The following is a 20,785-nucleotide window of genomic DNA, read 5'->3' as shown; positions in this document are numbered from 1 at the left end:
ATTACACCACTTCATTATTATTTAATTGCTTTTAAAAATGCATTGCCTCAATATTTATAATTGTACCATTCAGATTAATAATCCTGATTTTCCACCTCTCCACCACAAACCATTTCTCACACTCACCCAAATTCCACAGAACTTCACAAAGTGAAAACTGAAAATAAATCTTGAAGATTTCTGAAGTAAAAAGGAAAGACACCGTGTGCTTTGATAAATTATGGTTTATTTCAAATCCAGCTCTCAGTTCACACCATACATGAAACACATGCAATCCTGTAAGCATTGAGGATTGGCAACATTCATGAAGTCCCAAACCTAAGTTGATGACAATGTGCCAGTTAAACATAGACTCTAAACTTAAGTGAACTGGAGAGACAAAAAGAAAAAACAACACAAACCAAAACAGAAGTAGCAAGGAACAAGATTCCTATAGTCTGTTAAGAAAACACAATCCAGAGCTATACCCTGCCTAAAGAACAAGTGGCCCTAAAGTCTCACGGATCCCTTAAATTCCAATTTCCAGACCCAGACTCTCTTTAAGAAAGTCACGAGCCAGATCTTTGCTATTGTCCAAACTGCCTCTCAGGATTCATTGGCAAAAATCTCATTAACCCAACCAAACCTCCTGCTGCTGCCAGGATAATTTTGTGACTATTTGTAAAGCTAATCAACCAAAATAGCATTTTCATCCCAGTAATATTAAGCCATAAAGGCTGAAGAACATGTTGGCCATCAACTGTTGACGCTACACTCAAATTGCTGAAACTGGTGAATGCTGGCAGGACATTTTGCCCTTGGATTAAGTCCCCACAGCTTGTCTTCAGCACATTCAGGCATATGTTTGACCACTTGCTCTAGAGAGTCCTAACACTGCTTGAAAGAGAAGCTCCTCATTAGCTGCTTCTGTGCAGATCCAAGCACATGCCTGCATTCATACACTGGCTTCAGCAGCATCATCTGCAGCGCAAGAAGTTAAATATACAAAAAGGTTTCCACAACCCAGTCTTAAAATGCCTGAAAACAAAGCCAGCAGTGCAAGATGAGAGAGTTATCTCTGGGTGATTCCCAGGTAAATAAACCTGAATATCAGTTTGGACCTCAGAACACCAGCTTGTCACAGCAGGGAAAAGCAGACACATGACTCTATGTAATAACAGTGTTTCAAACATTTACCTCTAAAACGTGGCAAACTATGACCAAAAATTTAACACTTGTTTTTTAAATAAAAGCTTTTTATTCAAAAAAGTTATCAAATATCTGTGCACGGTTATTAGTTAAGCGTCTTCTTTATTTTGAGTTGGATCATTCGAACTCAGACATTTCACTGATTTCAGTTTTATACATTTTTTCTTTCAAAGTCCCACAAGGTAAAATAAAAAACATACACACAAATATAGGAAACTGTATTTCAAGGGCTTTTTTTTTTTTTCCATGTCAAGAAGTGCAATTTTGCTTCTATAGTTCTTTAAAGTAAAACAGGTTTAGTCATCAGTAAAACAATGCACTATGCTAAGAATTGCACGAGATACCTTAAGTACATCTTGTGTATCAGCTATATCTAACTTCTCCTATGCACTGCTTAAGGTCGTGAGAGATCTATATGAAAGTTACAGTAACTCAGCTTTACCAGCATAGGCAGGTCAGTAAATGTACCTACACTCTGTGAAACTGCCTATAACTGTTGGAGAATGGAAGTCACTAACATCTACAATTATACCAGTGAAATGTTTACATTTACAGTAACTATCTTGCTTTTGCATACAAATGTATGCTCTGCTTCAAGCCACTGAGACTGTATGATTATACTGTAAGCCTATCACAGCAATACATTCTCAAAAAATCCATAACTTAACACAGAACTCTGGTTTTTATCTCACTGGACTGAATTCCACACACCCTTCTGGCCCCACTTAAAACAACAGAACTAGTCCCTTTTTCCTCCCCCCCACTAGTAGAAACATCTCAGCTCTGGGGGAATTTCATAAAGAACTTGGCTTTGGCTTAGTATTTCCTTCACTCTAAACTATGTGAACTATGCTACTGGCTTTGGAAGGATTTTCGAAAGTTTTCTAGATTGACTCTTCAATATTCTGAGAAAACAGGAACAAGGATATTGACAGATCGGGCTTTTAATGACTCCAGGAACAAGGTTCCTCATGACTTCATTTCCTCCCATCTGCAGCTGAAAGACACCCTCTACATCTTATCATTTGTCATAAAACAAATAGAAGTCAATTCCCTTTAGGATCCTCAAAAAGACTCAAGTTTTATTCCAATTTACTCAGGTTTTCCATTGCAGAGTGCTGTTTTATGTGATAAAGTAGGAAACACCCAAATTATCGTAAGTTTTAAGTATTCATTTTGGAAAAGGTATACCTGTTTTAAGATAGAAGACTGACTAAACCTACTGAGGAAGCCTCTTTATTTTAGCATTTAAAACTACAGGAGAAAGTTTACATTTAAATGCAAAAACATAAGACTGCTTTCTAACTTGAAAAATGTTTTGAAACTGGAAATAAAAGTCTGCAGGGTCTGTTGAATCAAACAACAAAAGTTAAAGCTTACTTAACCACTTCATTCTTACAACCACTATCTTACAAAGAAGATCTTCAAACCTAAAAACAATATAGGGACAAATACAGCAAGGACACAGATTGTGACAGAAAGGAACCAACAAGCCAGCCTGGAACAACTATGTCATGTAACTCAGCTGCAAGTGACACACTGGGCAGTGTAATTCCTATTCAGATTTTTATTTACAGGTACGGACCTATAATATAAAAACATCTAGCTTAAAAAAGATGAACTGAGGAGCTCTGACAGGCCCATTTCATGCCCGGAGAGACTATACTGAGAGACCACAATAAAAACTGCAACTAAGTTATAGCTCGGTCTTTCAGTATAGCCCCTCCATCTCTATGTAACTATCCATCCTCTAGCATTTTGTCACATAATAGTAGGCATAAATCATTACAACATCAGTATCTACCCCAGAAAATCTTATATGAAATGGATGGACAAATCTTTATACAAAGACAAGTATTTCAGAATTTGGAATGAAAAAAATACAGTGCAAAAAAACCAAAGAGAGTTCTGAAAAATAGTTTTTTACATATAAAAACCACCCAGAAGTAAAGAGAAGGATTATAAAGATAAGCTATGGTGCTAAGAAGTGGTTTGACAAATTAATAACGGGTTATTTCCCTCGCAGAGGTTTACACATTTCACACCAGCATTTTGCTTTATGTTCTTAGAATAGTTTTATGGAGCATTATTTAAAAATAATATTTCAGTCAGAAGTCTAATTCAGAGTTCATCATGTTTTACCCTAAATGGCCACTTGGAATGCTGTGAAACATGATTTGCAGCCAGAAGCACCAAGTACATAAATTCTTCCACATCAAAGGAGTAGTTCGTAAATTTTGGATGCTCTCCCAGTGTTGGGTGGTGTCCCTAGAAAAATGAAATAAGGCCTTTTAGACAGGAAAAGAATTCAATACATCTTCCATTCAAAAAGCAAGAAAAATAATTGAGCATCTGCCATTTTAATTTATTATTTCTGATCTGCTGAAGCAAAAGAGTCAGCAAAGTAACTGCAGAACAGCGATGCTATGGATGGCTTGGATTAACAGTCAATTCATTTCATTTCTCTTCTTCACTTAGCCATTAATATAAATGATTTCTTAATCACAACAGGGAAGTTAATTTGGTCTAAAGAATGAAAACCATATTTCAAACACCATAATGTAGATAGGTGAAGGAAGCTAAACTTCAATATTTCAAGTTACAGCATGCCGCCCTTCAGCAGTGGCCATCATTACCTGATCTTGAGGAAATACTTTATTCCTTTTTCGCCAAGTGATGTAGTGAATGCCTCTCAGCCTTGCCAAATCCAGGTAACAACGTTCATCTTCACAGTTGTATCTATGGACAGGCATAAAAAAAATCATATTTATCTAAAGAGATTGTGCTGAAGTTTACCAGGGTGGAACAGGAAAAACACCTGCAAGCTGAAACGTTTGTTGTCCAGTTCTAAGGCACTGAAGCCATGGACAAGTTCTGCTCTGCTGAAAACAACAAGGGGCTTCAAGCAGAATTTCCCAGGACAGATAATTCAGTGCTCTTCTGACAAGCATTCTGCATTTTTGTTTAGTTCTAAAGAACTGGAATGTCTGTTAGCAACCACAATTTATCACAAAGTATGTTTAAAAGGAAGCTACTAGAGAAGTTTAGGTAAAAAAGAATGACACAACGCTGAGCTTGGCCAGCAAGCTGGTGCTCATGTCCTGAGCACAGAGAGGAGTGAAGTAACCCTCTGGGGGATCTGTAACATCCTGGACATGTACCTTATGCAATCAATTCACCTGGCTCACCAAAATACTGTTGTATCTCAGACTCACTGGGCAGAATCTGACCAATGAGGCTTTCTTGCTTTTTGCCATTTAACCTGAGCAATTGTTGACCAGGCTGCATTGTACTTACATCACAGCATCTTAAGAAATCACAGACTAAACCTGTACGATATAGTTACACTATATTTTGTAATGAAAGCTTCCTCACTTTCAATCCCGAGAAGAAGAGGCTGCCAAAAATGAAGCCTCAATGAGGACGCAAGACAAACATTGATAGTCAAATACAGGCAAGGAAGAGTGCTTCATTAACACTCAAGAACAGATGTGAGCAATTGTGTGTATAATAGAGGGGAAAGAGAGAAATAAACTTACAGTTCAAAAACAACAGCCCAGTCTGGTAGAAAGAGCAAATGGGTAAGTCCAGCTCCATGCATCCCAATGAATATATCAGAGTTGTGGGTAATCCTCAACTGCTCTGAAAATTCAAGTTCCCTGCAGATAACACAACAAAGATGGTGACACGGCATGCCTGTCCACCTCAGCGAGAGTCAGCTTCATGCAGAAAGCACAACTTAAGGGAATGCTGAAAGAGAGAACTGATTTTTCTAGGAACAATACCAAGAATCATAAATGCTGCAGCCAGCAATAACTCAGCATGGAATTAAAAGAAATGCAGACAAGTTTCAAAACTTCATAAGAGTGTTACAAAAATTGAGGGGTTTTTTAAAGTTTTTGTAAGTTTGGGGTTTTTTACTTGCCTTTAAAAAAAGAGGCATCACCTCCTTTAAAAAGCCCCAACAACATAAAAGACCTAAACTTTTTTTAATGTAATGTAGAAGTATACAATTCCTAATCATATCATAGAATCCTGCCTAAAGATGTAGATATACAATCCTAACTTATGCACAGGGCATCAAGCAGAAATAAGGAGACCAAGCCTTTTTCAGCTCCTGGAACTGTCACTCCTCATCCTTTGCCTGTAAGCTTCAAATAAAGTATTCTTGTTAAATAACCAGGTGTTCCCTGAGCGCACAAGGAAAGACTGGACTAAAGACACTTAACTGTTAAGAGAAGACTGACAACTGAAAAGGGAAATTACAACAGGCTTCATTTGTATACAAACTGTTCGTACATTAAAAAGGAAGAGAAAAACCTCCCCTCTGACCATTTGGAAGAGAGTAGAAAGAAACTGGCTTTAACAACACATTTCTTAACTGCTTAAACTGCTACAAGAGCAGACACCAGGGAAATCCTCCTAACTATGATGACAATGATGCTGCAGGAGAGCTGTGGAAATCTGCAATACTGAAGGGTACTACACACAGTTTGACAAGCATGGGAATTGTGGAAGTACCACTTGGCCAAGCTTTCAAGCGGGATGGTCTAGATGGCCTCTCAGTGGTATCCACCCCTTTTCTTATTAGACTGCTCAAGTGCTTTCATTGACAGGGGAATTGGAGGCAACTCTTGACTCCCTCACATTGTCACTGCTTTGGTCAAAACACCCATCTCTCAGTGCTGCTTCAGTTTCTCACACCTCCTGCATGATCCATGACAGCACCATTGAGTAGATGGGAGCTGCTGCCATTTGGCACAGGCAAACACTATTTGGAAACTTTTTCTTCAAGCCATTTCTCACTGGCACAGTGCCTACTACATCTGAGCACCACAAACTGACCTCAAGTGGTGTCTTCAGGGGCCACTGCTGCAGTAAATAAGCTGAGTTTTTATTATTACCAAACTAACTGTCATATAATATAAGACACTAGCTTCATACAAGAGAAATCCCTGTTGGACCCATAGTTACTGGAGAGTATTAGCAAATTCAACAGGGTGATGGTAAGACATCTGGTTTTGGGAGAGGGGAGGAAACAGGAAGAAAAGTGATTTCAAAACTTGTTCATCACACAGTAGCTTTAACCTGAGCCTATTAACCCTGGAGTTTCATTCCTAAGCAGTGCATCATAGGACGGAAGCATTTAACTAGCTCACCCACCACTCCCTGAATGACATTCTTCCTTTCTTACCAGTTCTTGGATTTTGGAAAGGTTAGACACTGGGGCACATACAGCTTTGTCTGCAAACAGCTTTCCCCAGCAATACGCAGCATGAGATCACACTAGGTTCTTCTATCAACTTACGTACTTGTATTTGTAGTCTACCACTTTGACCTCCAGCGTCGATACTGTTTTCAAAGCATTCACAAGCTAAGGAGGAGAATAAAAAGACAGTAATTTGGTGATCTCCTTCAATTAATTCCTCCCTGGCACTCCTGACCATTTTACACACTCCTCCTGCCCAGCAGGGAAGGACAATGAGTGAGACATAACATACTGTCGCTGTCACATAAAGGAGCAGTTCCCCATGTCTGGTGCCTTCCCACCTAAGATACAGAAGTTATTCTTGGCAGAGCAACCCCTGGAGAGGAAACTCAGATCTTCCGCACTCTCACAGAGGCTTCTGTTGACTTTTACATGCTCCAGGACCCAATCCTAAACCACTCAGACTAGCAGGAGTTTTGCCACCAGTAGCAGGAAGATGTGATTGGATTTTCAAAATACATTCCAATACCTAAAGAAGCAAATTGGTAGCTAAGAAGGATTGTCAAAAGTAGCTTACTAGGTCAGCCTCCTATGGACATGAGAAGTGAAACCAGGTTAGAGCCTGGGCTTCTAACCTAAAAGGGCTTTCTGCAAGTCTCCAATCCATAGCCAGCAGTAAAGGGAGAAAGAGCCAAGTATTCTCTCTCTTCCAAAAGCATAGTAAAGGTAGGATTAACTTCTCCCTTTCTGTCATCTACTTATCACCAGAAAACACAATACATGTAGCACTGCGGACAGCCAAGCAGATAAGGCACACATCTAACCATCTGCACTCTGTCTATTCTATCACTGAGTTATTGCATCAAACAAGCCTCATTTTCTCCCCCCATACAGTGGGGATGGTAATCCCAATTCACTTTTGTCAGGCACTAACAGCTAAGAATGAAGATAGGTATGAAAACATTAGATTTTATCATTTTACCAGAAGAGAAGAAACACCACAAGTCCACTAAGTTGTATGATTCAAAAACATGAATCAATATGAAATTTCACTAAGTTTTGAATGCACATACTCAGATACAATAGCTTCTGCATTTTAATCTGCAAGCATAACAAAGGTTTTTGTTAGAGTCTTCAGCACTGGAGATGCCACAAATACAAGAGATACTCTGAAAGTGAAATAATTTCATTTTATCAGCAGCTCTGCAGTGCCTGTTTGTTAAGGGGAAATGCTTTTAGTATTACATCTGTAGTCTTCCAATGGATATTAAAAAAAGGGCAGCAAGGTTCAGTGTCTGGTGTACAGAAACAGAGACTGGCTAAAAGATATAGTAGAAGAAATGAATATTAGCACTGAACATATTTGTCCAAGATTTGTCAGCAGACAGATGTCTCGGCTACACCCCCAGAAAAAAAAATATCAATTCAATGAGCAAAATTTAACTTCTTACAAATATGTTTTAAAAATAAAAAGGACACCACCTCATTCTGGTTCAAGATTTTCCGGTAATCTGTGCTGCGTGCAAGTATTGTGACTCGGATTTTCCCATCCTAAAAAGAAAGAAGCTTCAGTGTATTGCTATGAGGCAGACTCCAAACACTTCCGTATTTACTTTCGGTAGTTATTTGAGCAACAAAACATGTTCCTTCTCTATGTAACAGATGATGTAACCACCTTAAAATTCACATTGTATTTTCCAGCAGATGTCAAGTGTCAAAAACCTTGCAAAAGTCTGACTATTAACAAAGAATAAAACATTTTCTGAAAGATTTATTTTATTCAGTACAAAAGAGCCTTTGTATTACTCCTTATACAGCAGTTTTTGAAAGTAGGAAAGCAGCTTTTAGGATGGCTTGTGCACAAGATCTTTGGGAAAAAATATTTTACTTCTATAACAGTTCCTCCTTTTACCTCTTTAAATTAATTGGACTCACAGGGGTAAGTGTTCCAAGTGAAATAAAGAGATTTAACTGCATGAGTCCCATTAGCATCAGCAGGAGAAGCATAACTAAATGCCTGTGCAGTGCTTTGAATGTGTGCCCCTCAGCGATAATACATAAGCTACTCTCTAGCAAATACTTCAAGAAGCCCAGAACTGCTGTATCCATCAATGCAGCCATTGCAACAATTTGCAGAGACTACCAGTGGGTACAAGAGAGATGGACAGAGAGATGGTACTGGGCAAGGGTCAGAAGGACTAGATTCAACCATTTTCTCCTCTGATCCAAGCTCACTGCATTGCTCAGTGGATCCCCTCTTGCTGGACTGCAAGGGCAGCACATTGTCAGCATGCTCTAGAAGAGACCACATGCCACATATCTTGCTTAACTAGGAAGGACACAAAGGCCTTGGGAACAGAGAACGGAGACTGGGAAGAGATCCCAGGGTTGGAAGGAGGATGTTCTAAAGTCTGTCCTATGTAAATAAGATGTAAGGGCAACTTTCACAAACATACACAAGTGTTTGCTGAAGGCCTTCCTACAGACTGCTATACTGGAAAAAAAGTCCCAGGCATCACAGGAAAGGACAAGAAGTTCACAATATGCTCTTATTTCCCCACTGGGTCCAGCTTGCTAATGCCGCTTCTCTGGTAAAAGCCATCAGCTCCATGTTACAAACTTATTATTCAGTTATCATACCTTGGGTCCTTCTTGTGTGATATTTAATCTGTGTAACACATGTTGAGAAAATGCTCTAAATAGCCCCGTACCATGACAGCCAGAGATCTGAAATTAAAGAAGCAATTGTTAATGCAAAGGTTTATTTTGCTCAGAAAATCTCCCTTTGTGATCAGTCTTCTGCCATTCTTGTGGAACGAAAGCCCAGTATCATGCACTGTGCTAAACACGGCACTATTCACAGCAACACAAGTGGCACTTTCATTTAGAAAGAAGTGTAACTCTCTCTACAGTGTTAAAGCCTGAATGCATGAGCTAATACCCTCAGGAAAGTCTGTCAGTGTGCAAGCTCTTGTGCTCTGCAAAAATACCAGTAAGTTCACAGTGCCCACCCATTAAAGAGGAATAATGTGCAGCTCAAGAGCCGTGACACAGGACATTGCACACAAGCAGTTACTATCAACCAGCTAATGTAACTTCAAAATCCTAACCTTTAGAGAAGAGCATTTCATTTGGAGCTGCACAGACCTTCAATGCAGTATGTTCCATGATAACTCAGCTAGATACTTGAGGGATTCATTAGCGCAGATTTTATACTGTCACACATGCATCTAGTTAACACAGTGGATAGATAAAAAGGACTCACCAATGGTGTGTTATAAAACAAGCCATATCGCATTCGAGGCAGTAATGAGAAGACTGCTTCTTTAAAGCATACCTGCAAAGGAAGATCACAAGAAGTTATACTGCACTGCTACCTTCCGCTGGCATATCCCATGCTTATTCAGTGGGATCACTGCTCATAATGAGCTAGCAATTACATGCTCCTGTCAAGAGCACCCTCACTTCCTTGACTGTGCAAATGAATAGAACAAAGACAATCCTGATCCCAAAAGAGCATTCACTTAGGATGCAAGTGTGGGAAGAGGTAAAAAAAACACCCCCAAGAAGGAACAAACATGAACAAAATAAAACCAGTTAGAGAGTAAAGAGTTTAAGACAGGCTTGAAGAGACTAAAATGAGCTTTGAATAAATGGTTACATTTTTTTGGTAGGAGTAAATGTTTTTTTAATGATAAGCAGCAAGTATGCTAACACTTGCAGGGGAAGAAAACACCTCAGTAGGAATAGGAAGACTTAGAAAGACAATACCATTTGAAAACCCTTAACTTCAGTAGAGGATCCTACAGAAGTGAAACTTATTCTCAAATACCAATTGTCAGAAGACACACAAGTTTGGTCCACCTATATAAAACATAGACATGCCACAGAATTACGTTAACTCTGCCTCTTGTTTTTAAGGTAGAATACTCCTATTATGCAAATTAAACATTCATGGAAAGTATTAATGTTTTCCTCTGAAACACCCATATCCACAGGCAGCTTGAGAAACTGTCGTATTTGCTACCTAGTGGCTGAATTAAAACAAAACATAAAATTCCATACCCTTTTAGAGTCAAAGGTTTTTAAGTGTATTATTTCATAGTTGGTAAATGCCTTCCATGTCTCACTGAACAGGTCACCATAACCATATGAGCTCTAGGAGAAAAGGGAAAAACACAAGGGCATAATTAATACATAAATGCATATGAAAACTCTCTTCATGATTTACAAGTTCTGTATACAAGTTTTAATACACAGTTCATATGCACAATCACCACCACAGGATCTGAGACAGCCTAGCACAGAACAGACATCACAGAACACTGAACCCTGCATTCACAATGGCAGTTAACTCTAATTACCTGTCGGGTAGTTAATTCTTAATAAAACACTTGTATAAATTAGCAACCTAGACGAGTTTTTCAGCAGTAGGTTAGAACTTTTGAGTTAGGAGCAAGAAGTACCTACTACTTTCCCCAGACACAACACAAGCTAAATTTGAAGTAAAAGCAACAAAGGGATGGTAAAAAGTACGAACCTCAACTCCTGAGACCAAAAAAAAAAAAGACCACCTGGGAATTCAAGTGCTGCAGTAATGTTTGAAGTCAAAAGTCACAACAAGCCTGTTTCACATCTTCCTCTGTTTTGGGATTGTCACTTGCATATTGCACATGGATCACAAATTGAAGGAAATGATCTGACTCAATGGAAGAAAAAGCCAGGAAACGATGTTTGGCATTACTCTGGCAAGCTACTGAGAAGTTTCTCTACAGGGCAGTATAAAACTTACCCCTTTGCAGCAAAGCTTTTTTAAGAACCATCTGCTCCCTACAACACTGGCCTAGCAGTAGGGGCTCTTGCCTTCAAGTTGGTAACATTCCTACACACCTGAGGGCTAGGAGTCACCATCTCTTGCTCTTTGAATGCAATTAAGTATGACCTCATTAGTCCTGATGCAGATTCTCATTAAAGCTTCCTTTTGACCCTGGAGCTGGTTCAGGCTGCTTGGAAAGTTATGTGGAAACATTCTCCACAAGAAATTTGAAATTAAGACTACAAATGACTGCAGATTATCTTCCAGATTATAAATAGAGACCTGATCTTCAAAGCTGAAAGTATTACTTTCCAACCCTACCTGCTCTCCTTAAAGATGCTTTACAAACATTGCTCTCCTGCATTTGCAGAGTCAGCCTGCAAAACAGCACCCAGAGGGTTTCCTACTCATTTTCTGCTTTGTTTAACCTACATCTAAGGGCATTAATGTTTAATAAGAACAGTGCACTGATTCTACAGGAGCTACAGAGTATGGCCAAATCTAATTACATCAAGAAAAAAAAGAAAGAGAGAATGACTAATAAGCTCAAGACCATCTTTCACTCAGCATAGAAAGTTCAGCAGCAGTTAGTTGGTGCCATCATCTGGTTGTACATGGTAATGAACTCAAGCAGTCTGAGCAGTTAAGACTCATTTAAAATGATAGCACTGTGACATGTACTTTGAATGCTACATTTGAAAGAGCTATTTGATTCAACAATGTGATACAAGACAACGAGTTGCTTCTCAACATAATTTGCAATGCTGTCTGACATCTGACCTTTTCAGAAAGGCATCAGAACTGGACTAACAGGTCCCTGTATAACATCTAGAGAGCTTGCCTTTCTGGCAGGTGCATTTATTTTAGCTTTCAAAATGTAAGAGAACTAGAAAAGGGGGTCTCTTCTGGGCAAAGAGGTTTCTCATTAAATAGTGAGCAGGGGGTATTTGCAGTTTTCTGCTGAATATTAGTTGGCCTAGCAGTAAATACTCAGAAAGAAAACCTAGGATTATGAGAACAAGATAGGCGTGGGACAATACCATAGTCAGGAACTGTGCTATTTCTGGTCCCTATTATACATGTTATCTGGCATATTACAAGCTGCCTAGTGTTTTGTTATTAAGTTTAACACTCTCCTACACAAATACTGGCCAGTAAAACTAGTATTAAACACAGTCATGGTTTTAAAACAGCAGAAATAGCCCCACTTAAAAACTTCTTTTATATGTCATCGTGGCATTCTGAGAGACGATTGAGAGAAATAACTTCAAGAAGGCTATTTAAAGGAATGAAGTATGAGACCTTGTTTTAATGTATACACAAGGATTTCATTTAGTTGTTTTCTTCATTACAGGCTGCACATTACTGACTCAGAAAGATGCCAGGCAGCATTTCTTTTTAAATACAGAAGAAAAAGTTTTGAGTAAATCCACTTCAAAATTCTCAGAAAAAAAAAGTCTACAGAAAACAGCATGAAATGTTCAACAGCCATGTATTAGAAATATAGATCATGTTATTTTGAGGTCACACCAAAAAAAGGCATAATTATGTACCAGCAAAAGATGAGCTACAGAGTAGTGTTCAAACAGCACATGATTTATTGTGGAAAATCTGTTCCTTAACTATTGGTCATGCACCTGTATTAATAGGATCCAAAAACTTAGCAGTTCCACATGGCTAAGCCCACAAGAAAGCTAAGGATTGGCTACTAAAAGCTTCAGAGTCTCTATAAAGCAGAAATACAAGCCACTGCAAACATGTTAGAAGCACAGCAAACTTACAGTGTCCCACATGACTATGTTGACATCAGTACTGAAGGAATTATTGATATGCTGTGTAATATAAAGATTGACGAAATCGCAGAAGTGATGGTACATGTTAACACCTGGGAAAGAAAGAAAGAGTTGTTAGCAGAATACCACAGTACTCCCTCCACTTTTAATGGGTTCATGCACTTTTTCCGTATTAGTATCCTGCATTTTACGTTAGTTTTCCCTTGCTTCTGACTGAATGCTTTTTACACACCCTAAAAAGGCAAACTTCTAAAGGGAAGGAATTGAGGTAAGAAGGAATTGAGGTAAGGTAAGGAATTGAAGTAAAATGTGTTTTTTAAAAGTTCAGAGAAATAGAAGAGTGGCAAAAAACAGCATAAGAAAAAGTTAAGTTTCACAAGCTATTTCTCATTACAGTCTGCAGCTGCTTGCTGACGTGAATGAAAGCAACTTCTGCTTTAAAAATAGGTAGTTAGACATACAGGAAACATTAAAAACAGGCCTTCGGCACTGATCTTAGTGTTGCTTTACTAGGCTTAAGGGAAGCTCTGTCTGCAGGACTACAAGACAGAACTTGTACATGCACATGAACCAAAGCCCAAGTACTTCCTCAGTTGTTTTTTTTTCTGAGCATTCTTGTTCATTCTTCGTTTCTTAAGTTAATACCTTAAGACCATGGAGCATAAACACTACTGTGAAACAGAGGAGGTAACATAGTCCAATTTTCTTGTTAGTGAAGACCAGATCTCAGCTCTGGAACCATGTGCAGAGTCCCTGTTTCTAAGCTTCTGATCAAAAAGACCTGCTATGATAGGAATTAGCTGCCTATACTGCTCACACTGCAATTTCCCCTACCTCCCCTAAAACAAAGGAGCTGGGCAAAATCACCTCCTGAGCCACAGCTAGACCACCCTGCTCAAGGGTACTAACTGACAACACAGCAATGCTTCCCCAATAACTGCTCAGGGGCCTGCAGCAACTTTGCTTAAAGTATAAGATACTGGCCTGCAGGGGAATCAGTTCACAGTTGCAGTGTCACAGGCAGCTATCCAGTTTAACCACAGCTTACCCACAGCAGCTTGTTTGTGTGTCTACACTCTAAACACCCACTTTCATTAACAGATGTCTGCAGAATATGCTGCATGAACAAAAAGGTTGGTGAACTTCAAAAAATGGCTGGTTCCTGAAGATGCCTGGGTGCTGCCTCTCTCTGAATATCACTTCCTCTTCCACATCGCTCAATACACAGAGAATCCTCAATTCCTAAACACATACAACAAGACACATACACCCATGCCTTGTGTTTCATGGTATGAAACCTGCCATCCAAAACGTGGCCTAAATCAAAGACTGTGCCAAAGAATCTTCTGTACAGCAAGTCAAAGAATGTCAAAACACAGTCCAGAGAATGTGCAAGACAAGCAGCAGGAAATTTTTCTCCTTTTTAAATTTTCTTTTATTCATCTGTGGGAAAATGTAAGACTTAAATTTCAGTTTCCAAGTTCACCAATGGAACTACAGGAAAAAAAAGGAATTAAAAAGTCACATCATTTTTCAAACTTCAGAATATATTTCAAGTGAACTTGACAATCATAAAGGCATAATGTAGATGGGCAAGTTGGATATAGGCTATTTTTACTGCATAAAGGTACCAATTACCTGCATCTAATTTCATGAAGTATGTTGGCTTTTCAATAACAACGTCACACTTTCCATCTTCTAGAGGCCTGAAGTTTAACGCAGTAAATGTCTGGAGTTCTGCAAACCTACAAAGATTCAATCACACAGAACACGCTTAGTCATTAACATACTTAAGCAAATGTACTTCATCTAAGTACATCTAAGATTTAGTAACTGTTCACCCAGTCCATTTGATTTAACAGGACTGTTGAAAACTGATAGAGTCTGACAATTAAAATGATTTGAAATTGTAATGGAAGGTTCTTCAGGTTACGAGCTTCAAGAGGTTAAACACCACCTTTGATCTCAGGAGTGAACAGTGTCTTTGATCTACAAATCAAAGCAGTAGAGATATAACAAAGGGCCTTAGAGCCCAGATCTGTGGGTCTACGCAACTTGATCTGCATTGCCAAAGACACTTCAGCAAGATCTTCATGCTTTGGTCAGAATAATGAATGTAAATGCAATATTTATTATTCCTGGATCTGAACAAGGATGAGCAGTTAAGATGACAATAGCAGGTAGAGAAGAAAAGTCTTTTCCTCCTGTGCCGCTATTCTTAACTGAAACTGACCATCAATGCAAAAAGAGGGGACAAAAATGAGAAAATGAGAAAAGGATAAAAATGAATTCTTATACAGACCTTAATGGCTTCCACTCCCCCATGTGTCATCAATGAACTGGCAATGCAGCTTTGAAGTGCTAACATGCAACTTGTGGTACTTCACCAGCTACCACAAAGGACCCTCTGCACTTCCTACTCAGCCTGTCGACTGTTGCCCATTTCACACTCCAAACACAGGCTCCCTGGGAGCACCATGTGAATGTATATCCAGATCAGGCATCATAGTGGCCCCAGTGTCAACAAAGACCGTGTGAACTAGGACACAAGTGCAAACTTCAAGGCATTTCACAACAAAACAATTGCCTCCTCCTATAAGCAGATTAGGCCAGCATCTTGTCCAGAAAACACCTGAAGGTTAGAACTTCAAATTAAAAGATGTTTTCAGATTGTTTGCTGCTGTCAGTCAGGCAGGACACAATTACACATAGCATAGTTCAGAACATTCTGCATCGATGTAATTACCAAAGATATCGAATATGAACCCTCAAAACAACCTTAGAAAGGGGCAACCATTTCCTCAATATGAAATCCCCTACACACAGCTGCTAATGCCAACGAAAAAGAATAAAGAATTACTAAGGGAACTTGGAAGCAGCCTTGACAAGTGATTCTTACCAAGACTGCAGAGGGCTCTTGCGTTGACCTTCAGCCAAAAATGCCTTAACGCCAAGGGTGCAGTGACCTCCAATTTCTCCCTTCTGTAAAAAGTCTTCTTTGAACCTGATGCAAATTAGTAAAAGTCTATCAGCTTTTGTGCAACAGTGCTACAAGTGCTCTCCAAGCTCAACTATATACTCCATTCAGCCACGAACTTCATATGCATTTAAAACCTCAGTATTTTCTTTAGCATAAAATCAAGCACGCCCCACAATTCCCAAATAAACATAGTGGTGTCCATGGAGTTATACACATTAATTTAGAAACCAGCACTAATCTATCCAGAATGTTATTAGGAATCATTTTCATGTACCAAAATGAGTAACTTCATTAGATTTTTCTACATGATTACTTACAGGAGCATCATTAGTTGTTTGAGGAGGAGGGAGGTTGGTTGGTTGTTTTTAACAACAATTCCTCACTGAAATTCACCTCAGATTTCACAACCCAGTTAGTAACCCAAGAATTTTACACACCATAAGAAGAGTGAAGTGTGAGACCAGGTTTGATGAAAACAAACTGCCAGCTACAAGCACTGTCAGATCAAGAAAGGATTGACTGCGGACACAGAAAGGTCTTCCCCTCTTCCATCAGAAGGGAGGATTTCAATCACCCATCATCATTCCATAAAACTGGGAGCTTAGTTTTTTAAATAACCTGTACTGCTGATAGCAGCAGCAGACAGCAATCATGAGGTGTAGATCTCTACAGGAGTTCAGCAACAGGTCTCTGATCAGCAGTAAAGCCCATGGCAGCAAGCACACCACTTTGCTAAACAAATTCTGAAGTCCCTTCCCCTGCCATCCCCTGGTTTTACTACAACATAAGCAAATCAGAGACCTATCGTGGTTTCTCTTTACAGTTCGTAAATCAATGTACAAGTTTGTGGCTCTGCAATGCTGAAGGTACTGAGAACAGGTCAGAGATGAATCTCCCTGTTAAGAAAAGAACAAGTAGGATTTAGTGAGTAACAAAAATTACATGTAAAAACAAGTGAAAAGTATCATATTTATTAGAAATACCTACTGTTGCTGCAGGCTTACAATGTGTTTTCATTTCATTGAGTCTTTCTCGAATGTAACCAAAGTCAGCTTGTTTCCAGAATATCTGTTGGGCTGTCTCGATGTCACTTGCCCTGATATATCAGGAGAGAGGAAAAATAAAAAAAATAAATCAAGGTCCATTGCTCAGTTCTAGTAATAATTTTAACAGATAACATTTTTCCTGCTGAAAGTGGAACAGAAGGACCAGCCAGTTGCTTTATTGGCATGTAAGATGCAAAACAGGAAGAAATTCACCAGCTGCCTGTAAGTGAAAACATCAATGACAATTTAAAGCTACTCTCCTGTAAAAGGGTATAAAATCTTTTTTCACATTTTTTCCTCTGCTTTTAAAGCTAAGAAAGGAAATACATAGTTATTTTAGGAATCTGAATTCAAGGCTAAATCAGAATAATGAAAACATTGTGGCAGGAAGCATTTCAAATGGTATTTTCTTCCTTAAAAAGTTAAATTGTTGAAAGACATATGTAATGTATAAACACACACATATATACACACGTATCTCCACAAAGAATAATCCTTTAAATATCACAATAATGGTCACTTCACAGCTAATATGAATGTGGGCACTACACTCTCTTTTTTCTTTCACATGCTGTACTTTATACATTTAGAATGAAACTTACCATCCAGTTTCGACATAATCACACACTGGGTAACTGAACCTGTGATCTGATTTACAAGATTTCTCATAACCCCAGCAGGATTTTAGCTTCTTCAAGTATTTCTGTAACACAGAAGGAGTGAATCAGGTTATACAACAGCAAAATAGGAAATGACTTAAGTTGGTTGTCAGCTTATAAACTACCTCTCGCTAATAAATCTTGAATGAAAGGCTTTCAGTTTGGTCTGGTTTTAGTTTCAGAAAGAACACACAGATTCCTTATGCACAACAGTGGCTCCAAAGAGGACACACATGAACAGCAACATTATCCTTAAGCGTCTGTCCCAGGACAAACGCTTTTCCTGACCCAGTAGGTAGGATTCCAAAATTTTCACATCACTGACAGATAAAGATAACAAAGCTAAGCTCACGCAAAGCACACTGCTCCAAGCTCCAGTCTGCGTGTACCATTGCTGCCCAGGTAAACCTGGATTCACCACCTTCTGCAGTGCTGTACGAAGCCAGAGAAGGGGAGCACAGCTCCCACCCCCAGCTCTACAAAGCAGCTCCAACCCGAGAGATGCGAGAAGTGCTCCTGACCCACACATAGCCCAGATCCTCAGGTTCACTGTCCCTGCTTCAGGTAAATGAATTATGTGCAACCACAGGGTGAGATTGAATCAGTATTTCATTGATTTGCCTACACTCCTGGCACTGCTGCAAAAGCACTACAGCATGCTGAAAATCACAGGCCCAGAAATTACTAATTGTACTTAGTTCAAACACCTTTCTCACGCACAAGAGTTAATCAGATTAAGATCATTATTTCAGCTCTGTAACAATTAAAAGAAGGGGGATACAAATCTTGCAAACCAGTAGATTTAAAATCCAGTCTTAGGACAGCATCAGATGCAGGAACAGCTCTGTACAGCTATTTCAAAAGCACAATTCCAATTCCCAGTGGAACCGACTAATTGGCAAGGAAACCAATTCATCCCCATCTTTAACTGCTCTGACTCCAAGGAAATATCACCCCAATATTACATTTGAGGAAACAAAAAAAGCAAACCTACTTTATACGGGCAATGAGAGTCCTGCTGACAGATGCCAGCAATATGCTGGTTATTGTACAGAAAGTAGGGAATGTGCTCATCCGGCAGGTTGATAGCGTTGTAGCTATATAACGGCTCTTCTGGAGTGTTTTTGAACTCTGTAAGATTTTCAGCCAGAATTCCTTGCAGTAGCAATCCAAACACAAGCAACATGAACATGGCAAACTGTGAGTTCTGTACTTATTAAAAAAACAAACATAAAAGACACTTAATATTTCTGCATCATAGCACATTTCAAGCATACAAGACAATATTCAGCCATACAGTCAATGAATTTGTACTTGTAGTTCTGGGGTGACTTCTTTCTCCTGTGAAAAGCAAAACCTTCACTAAGAGACTAGATTGTACAACCAGGATTATCTTTGAGTCATTAGTCACTGAGGGCTATTACCAACTCGCAGTCATACTAAAATGGGTGTGTTTACTTTAGCTGAATCCCACAGGATCCTGAGAGTTCAAATGTGGAAACTAAGTACAGAGCGTATAATATCCAGCCAGAAGGAAGAAAACGTAGAAGTATTGGGGGGAGGGGTGAGAAGAGGAAGAGCTTTAGTTTAAAAATAAGTATAAAAAGAATACATTCTCCACTTTGGAAGAAATTAATCATAAGCTGAAGGAAAACTATGCAGTCACAAATAAACGGTCAAAATTAAGTCTGTTTCAGGATGCTCATTTTTAGTAGCTTACATCATGTCAAAGAAATTTTGAATATTAAGTTATTAAATTAACTGTAGTTAATTGTAATTAAACTCTAAAGCAGACTAGATACCTTTCTGGTAATGCAACCTTCTCATCAAACACCCCTGCTTTGAACCATTAAACTTCCTGAGAAAAGAAACTGATGGCCTGTATCTAAAAAACCCTTTTCTGGCATTATAATTTGCCAAAATTTGCATGCCTGCTTGCAACTGAAGCCTTTAGCAATATTCCTACAATACAAGTAGTTTTACCTGTTTGGTTTGAGGAGAACTGCTTCAGATTTCCCAAGTACAGAAACCTGGTGGAGGGGGAGGGAAGGAAGGAAAGCCGAGTTAAATACGTCCTGCTTCTTGAGAAACGCTCACAGCAATGAGAGCAATCCTCCAACAGCCCAGGAGCCGTTCCGACCGCTCTGGGTACTCGGATCCCTGCAAGAAAGCACTTTGCTTCCCTATAGCACGCACCCCCGGGCGGGGTGCGGATCTCGGGAGGGTCCCACCGCACCCCATACCCGCTCAAACCCAACGCTGCGGCGCCCTGGCTGTGGATCGGTCACTTGAGGCGGGCAGCAACACCCCGCGCCGCACACAGCCTCTGGCCCACGCTGGACCCGGTGCCGGTCCCACAATGGTAAAACCCATGCTGGACCCGACCCCCAGCCCGCGATAGACCCGGTGCCGGGGCCATAGCGAGCCCCATCCCGCCCCACCCTGAGCCCATGGAGGGCACCCCATCTCAGCTCACCTCCGCTCAGCCCCGCTGGCCCCGGGGAGCCCCGCGGCCCATGGGACCGGCCGCTCCTCCCGTTACCCGCTCGCCGACGGCCTTAATCCTCATGCCGCCGCGGCTGCTGTCGTGGGGGGGAGCACGAACGGCCCGGCCCGGCCCGGCCCCGCCAGGCTCCGCAGGGGAAAGCGCCCGCCGTGAGAGGGCTGCGCCCGCCCCTCCTTCACACCCGCAGGCAGCGGAGCGGGGCCGGCCGGGCGGCGCCGCCACACCCCGTCCCGTCCCCCCACAGCGCGGCGCAACCGCGGCCGGAGCCCGCCCCACCTGGAGGCGGTGGGAGCGCGGAGGGAGGAGCCCGGCCGGGCCGTGCGGCACCTGCGCCGGGGTCCTTAGCCCTGACCCGGCCCCTGAGGGGAGAGCGGAGCGGCGGGGCGAGCGGCGCTGCCTTCCTCCCGCTGCCGGAAATCAAGCGCTGCCGCCGCGGGAGCGGCGTTCTCAGGATGCGGAGGAAAAGGCCTTTTCCTGCCGCCGCTCAGCAGGAAGCGCAGCCTCCTGGCACCCCATTGTGTGAGGCGGCTCCCCGGAGCCACGGCCTCCCCCCGCCTCTGCCGCCTTCGGAAGCGGGTTAATGGATCC

General features: G+C 40.7%; 1 protein-coding gene across 4 annotated transcripts; it reads right to left on the bottom strand.

Annotated features, from left to right (window-relative positions):
* Positions 1-206: 206 nt before the first annotated feature.
* On the bottom strand, positions 207-20,683 carry EOGT (EGF domain specific O-linked N-acetylglucosamine transferase). Of its 4 annotated transcripts, none has more exons than XM_030502197.1 (17): positions 20,168-20,683; positions 19,675-19,721; positions 18,686-18,898; positions 17,635-17,735; positions 16,974-17,082; positions 16,788-16,882; positions 15,906-16,010; positions 14,645-14,751; positions 12,995-13,098; positions 10,463-10,555; positions 9,663-9,734; positions 9,038-9,124; positions 7,880-7,948; positions 6,501-6,562; positions 4,728-4,847; positions 3,825-3,927; positions 207-3,456 (listed from the first exon to the last, which is right to left on the bottom strand). In XM_030502197.1, exons 3-17 carry the CDS (start codon positions 18,881-18,883, stop codon positions 3,310-3,312), a joined length of 1,572 nt encoding a protein of 523 aa, XP_030358057.1. In that variant the 5' UTR covers positions 18,884-18,898; positions 19,675-19,721; positions 20,168-20,683; the 3' UTR covers positions 207-3,309. The 4 variants fall into 4 exon arrangements, with proteins under 4 accessions (XP_030358057.1, XP_030358059.1, XP_030358060.1 ...); XM_030502199.1 differs by having other exon boundaries at positions 18,686-18,903; positions 20,168-20,616; XM_030502200.1 differs by lacking the exon at positions 20,168-20,683 and having other exon boundaries at positions 18,686-18,903; positions 19,675-19,838.
* Positions 20,684-20,785: the final 102 nt, after the last annotated feature.

Source organism: Strigops habroptila, chromosome 11, assembly GCF_004027225.2.
Source record: "Strigops habroptila isolate Jane chromosome 11, bStrHab1.2.pri, whole genome shotgun sequence".
Classification (NCBI taxonomy): Eukaryota; Metazoa; Chordata; class Aves; order Psittaciformes; family Psittacidae; genus Strigops; species Strigops habroptila.
This window is presented reverse-complemented; position numbering and strand designations above follow the sequence as displayed.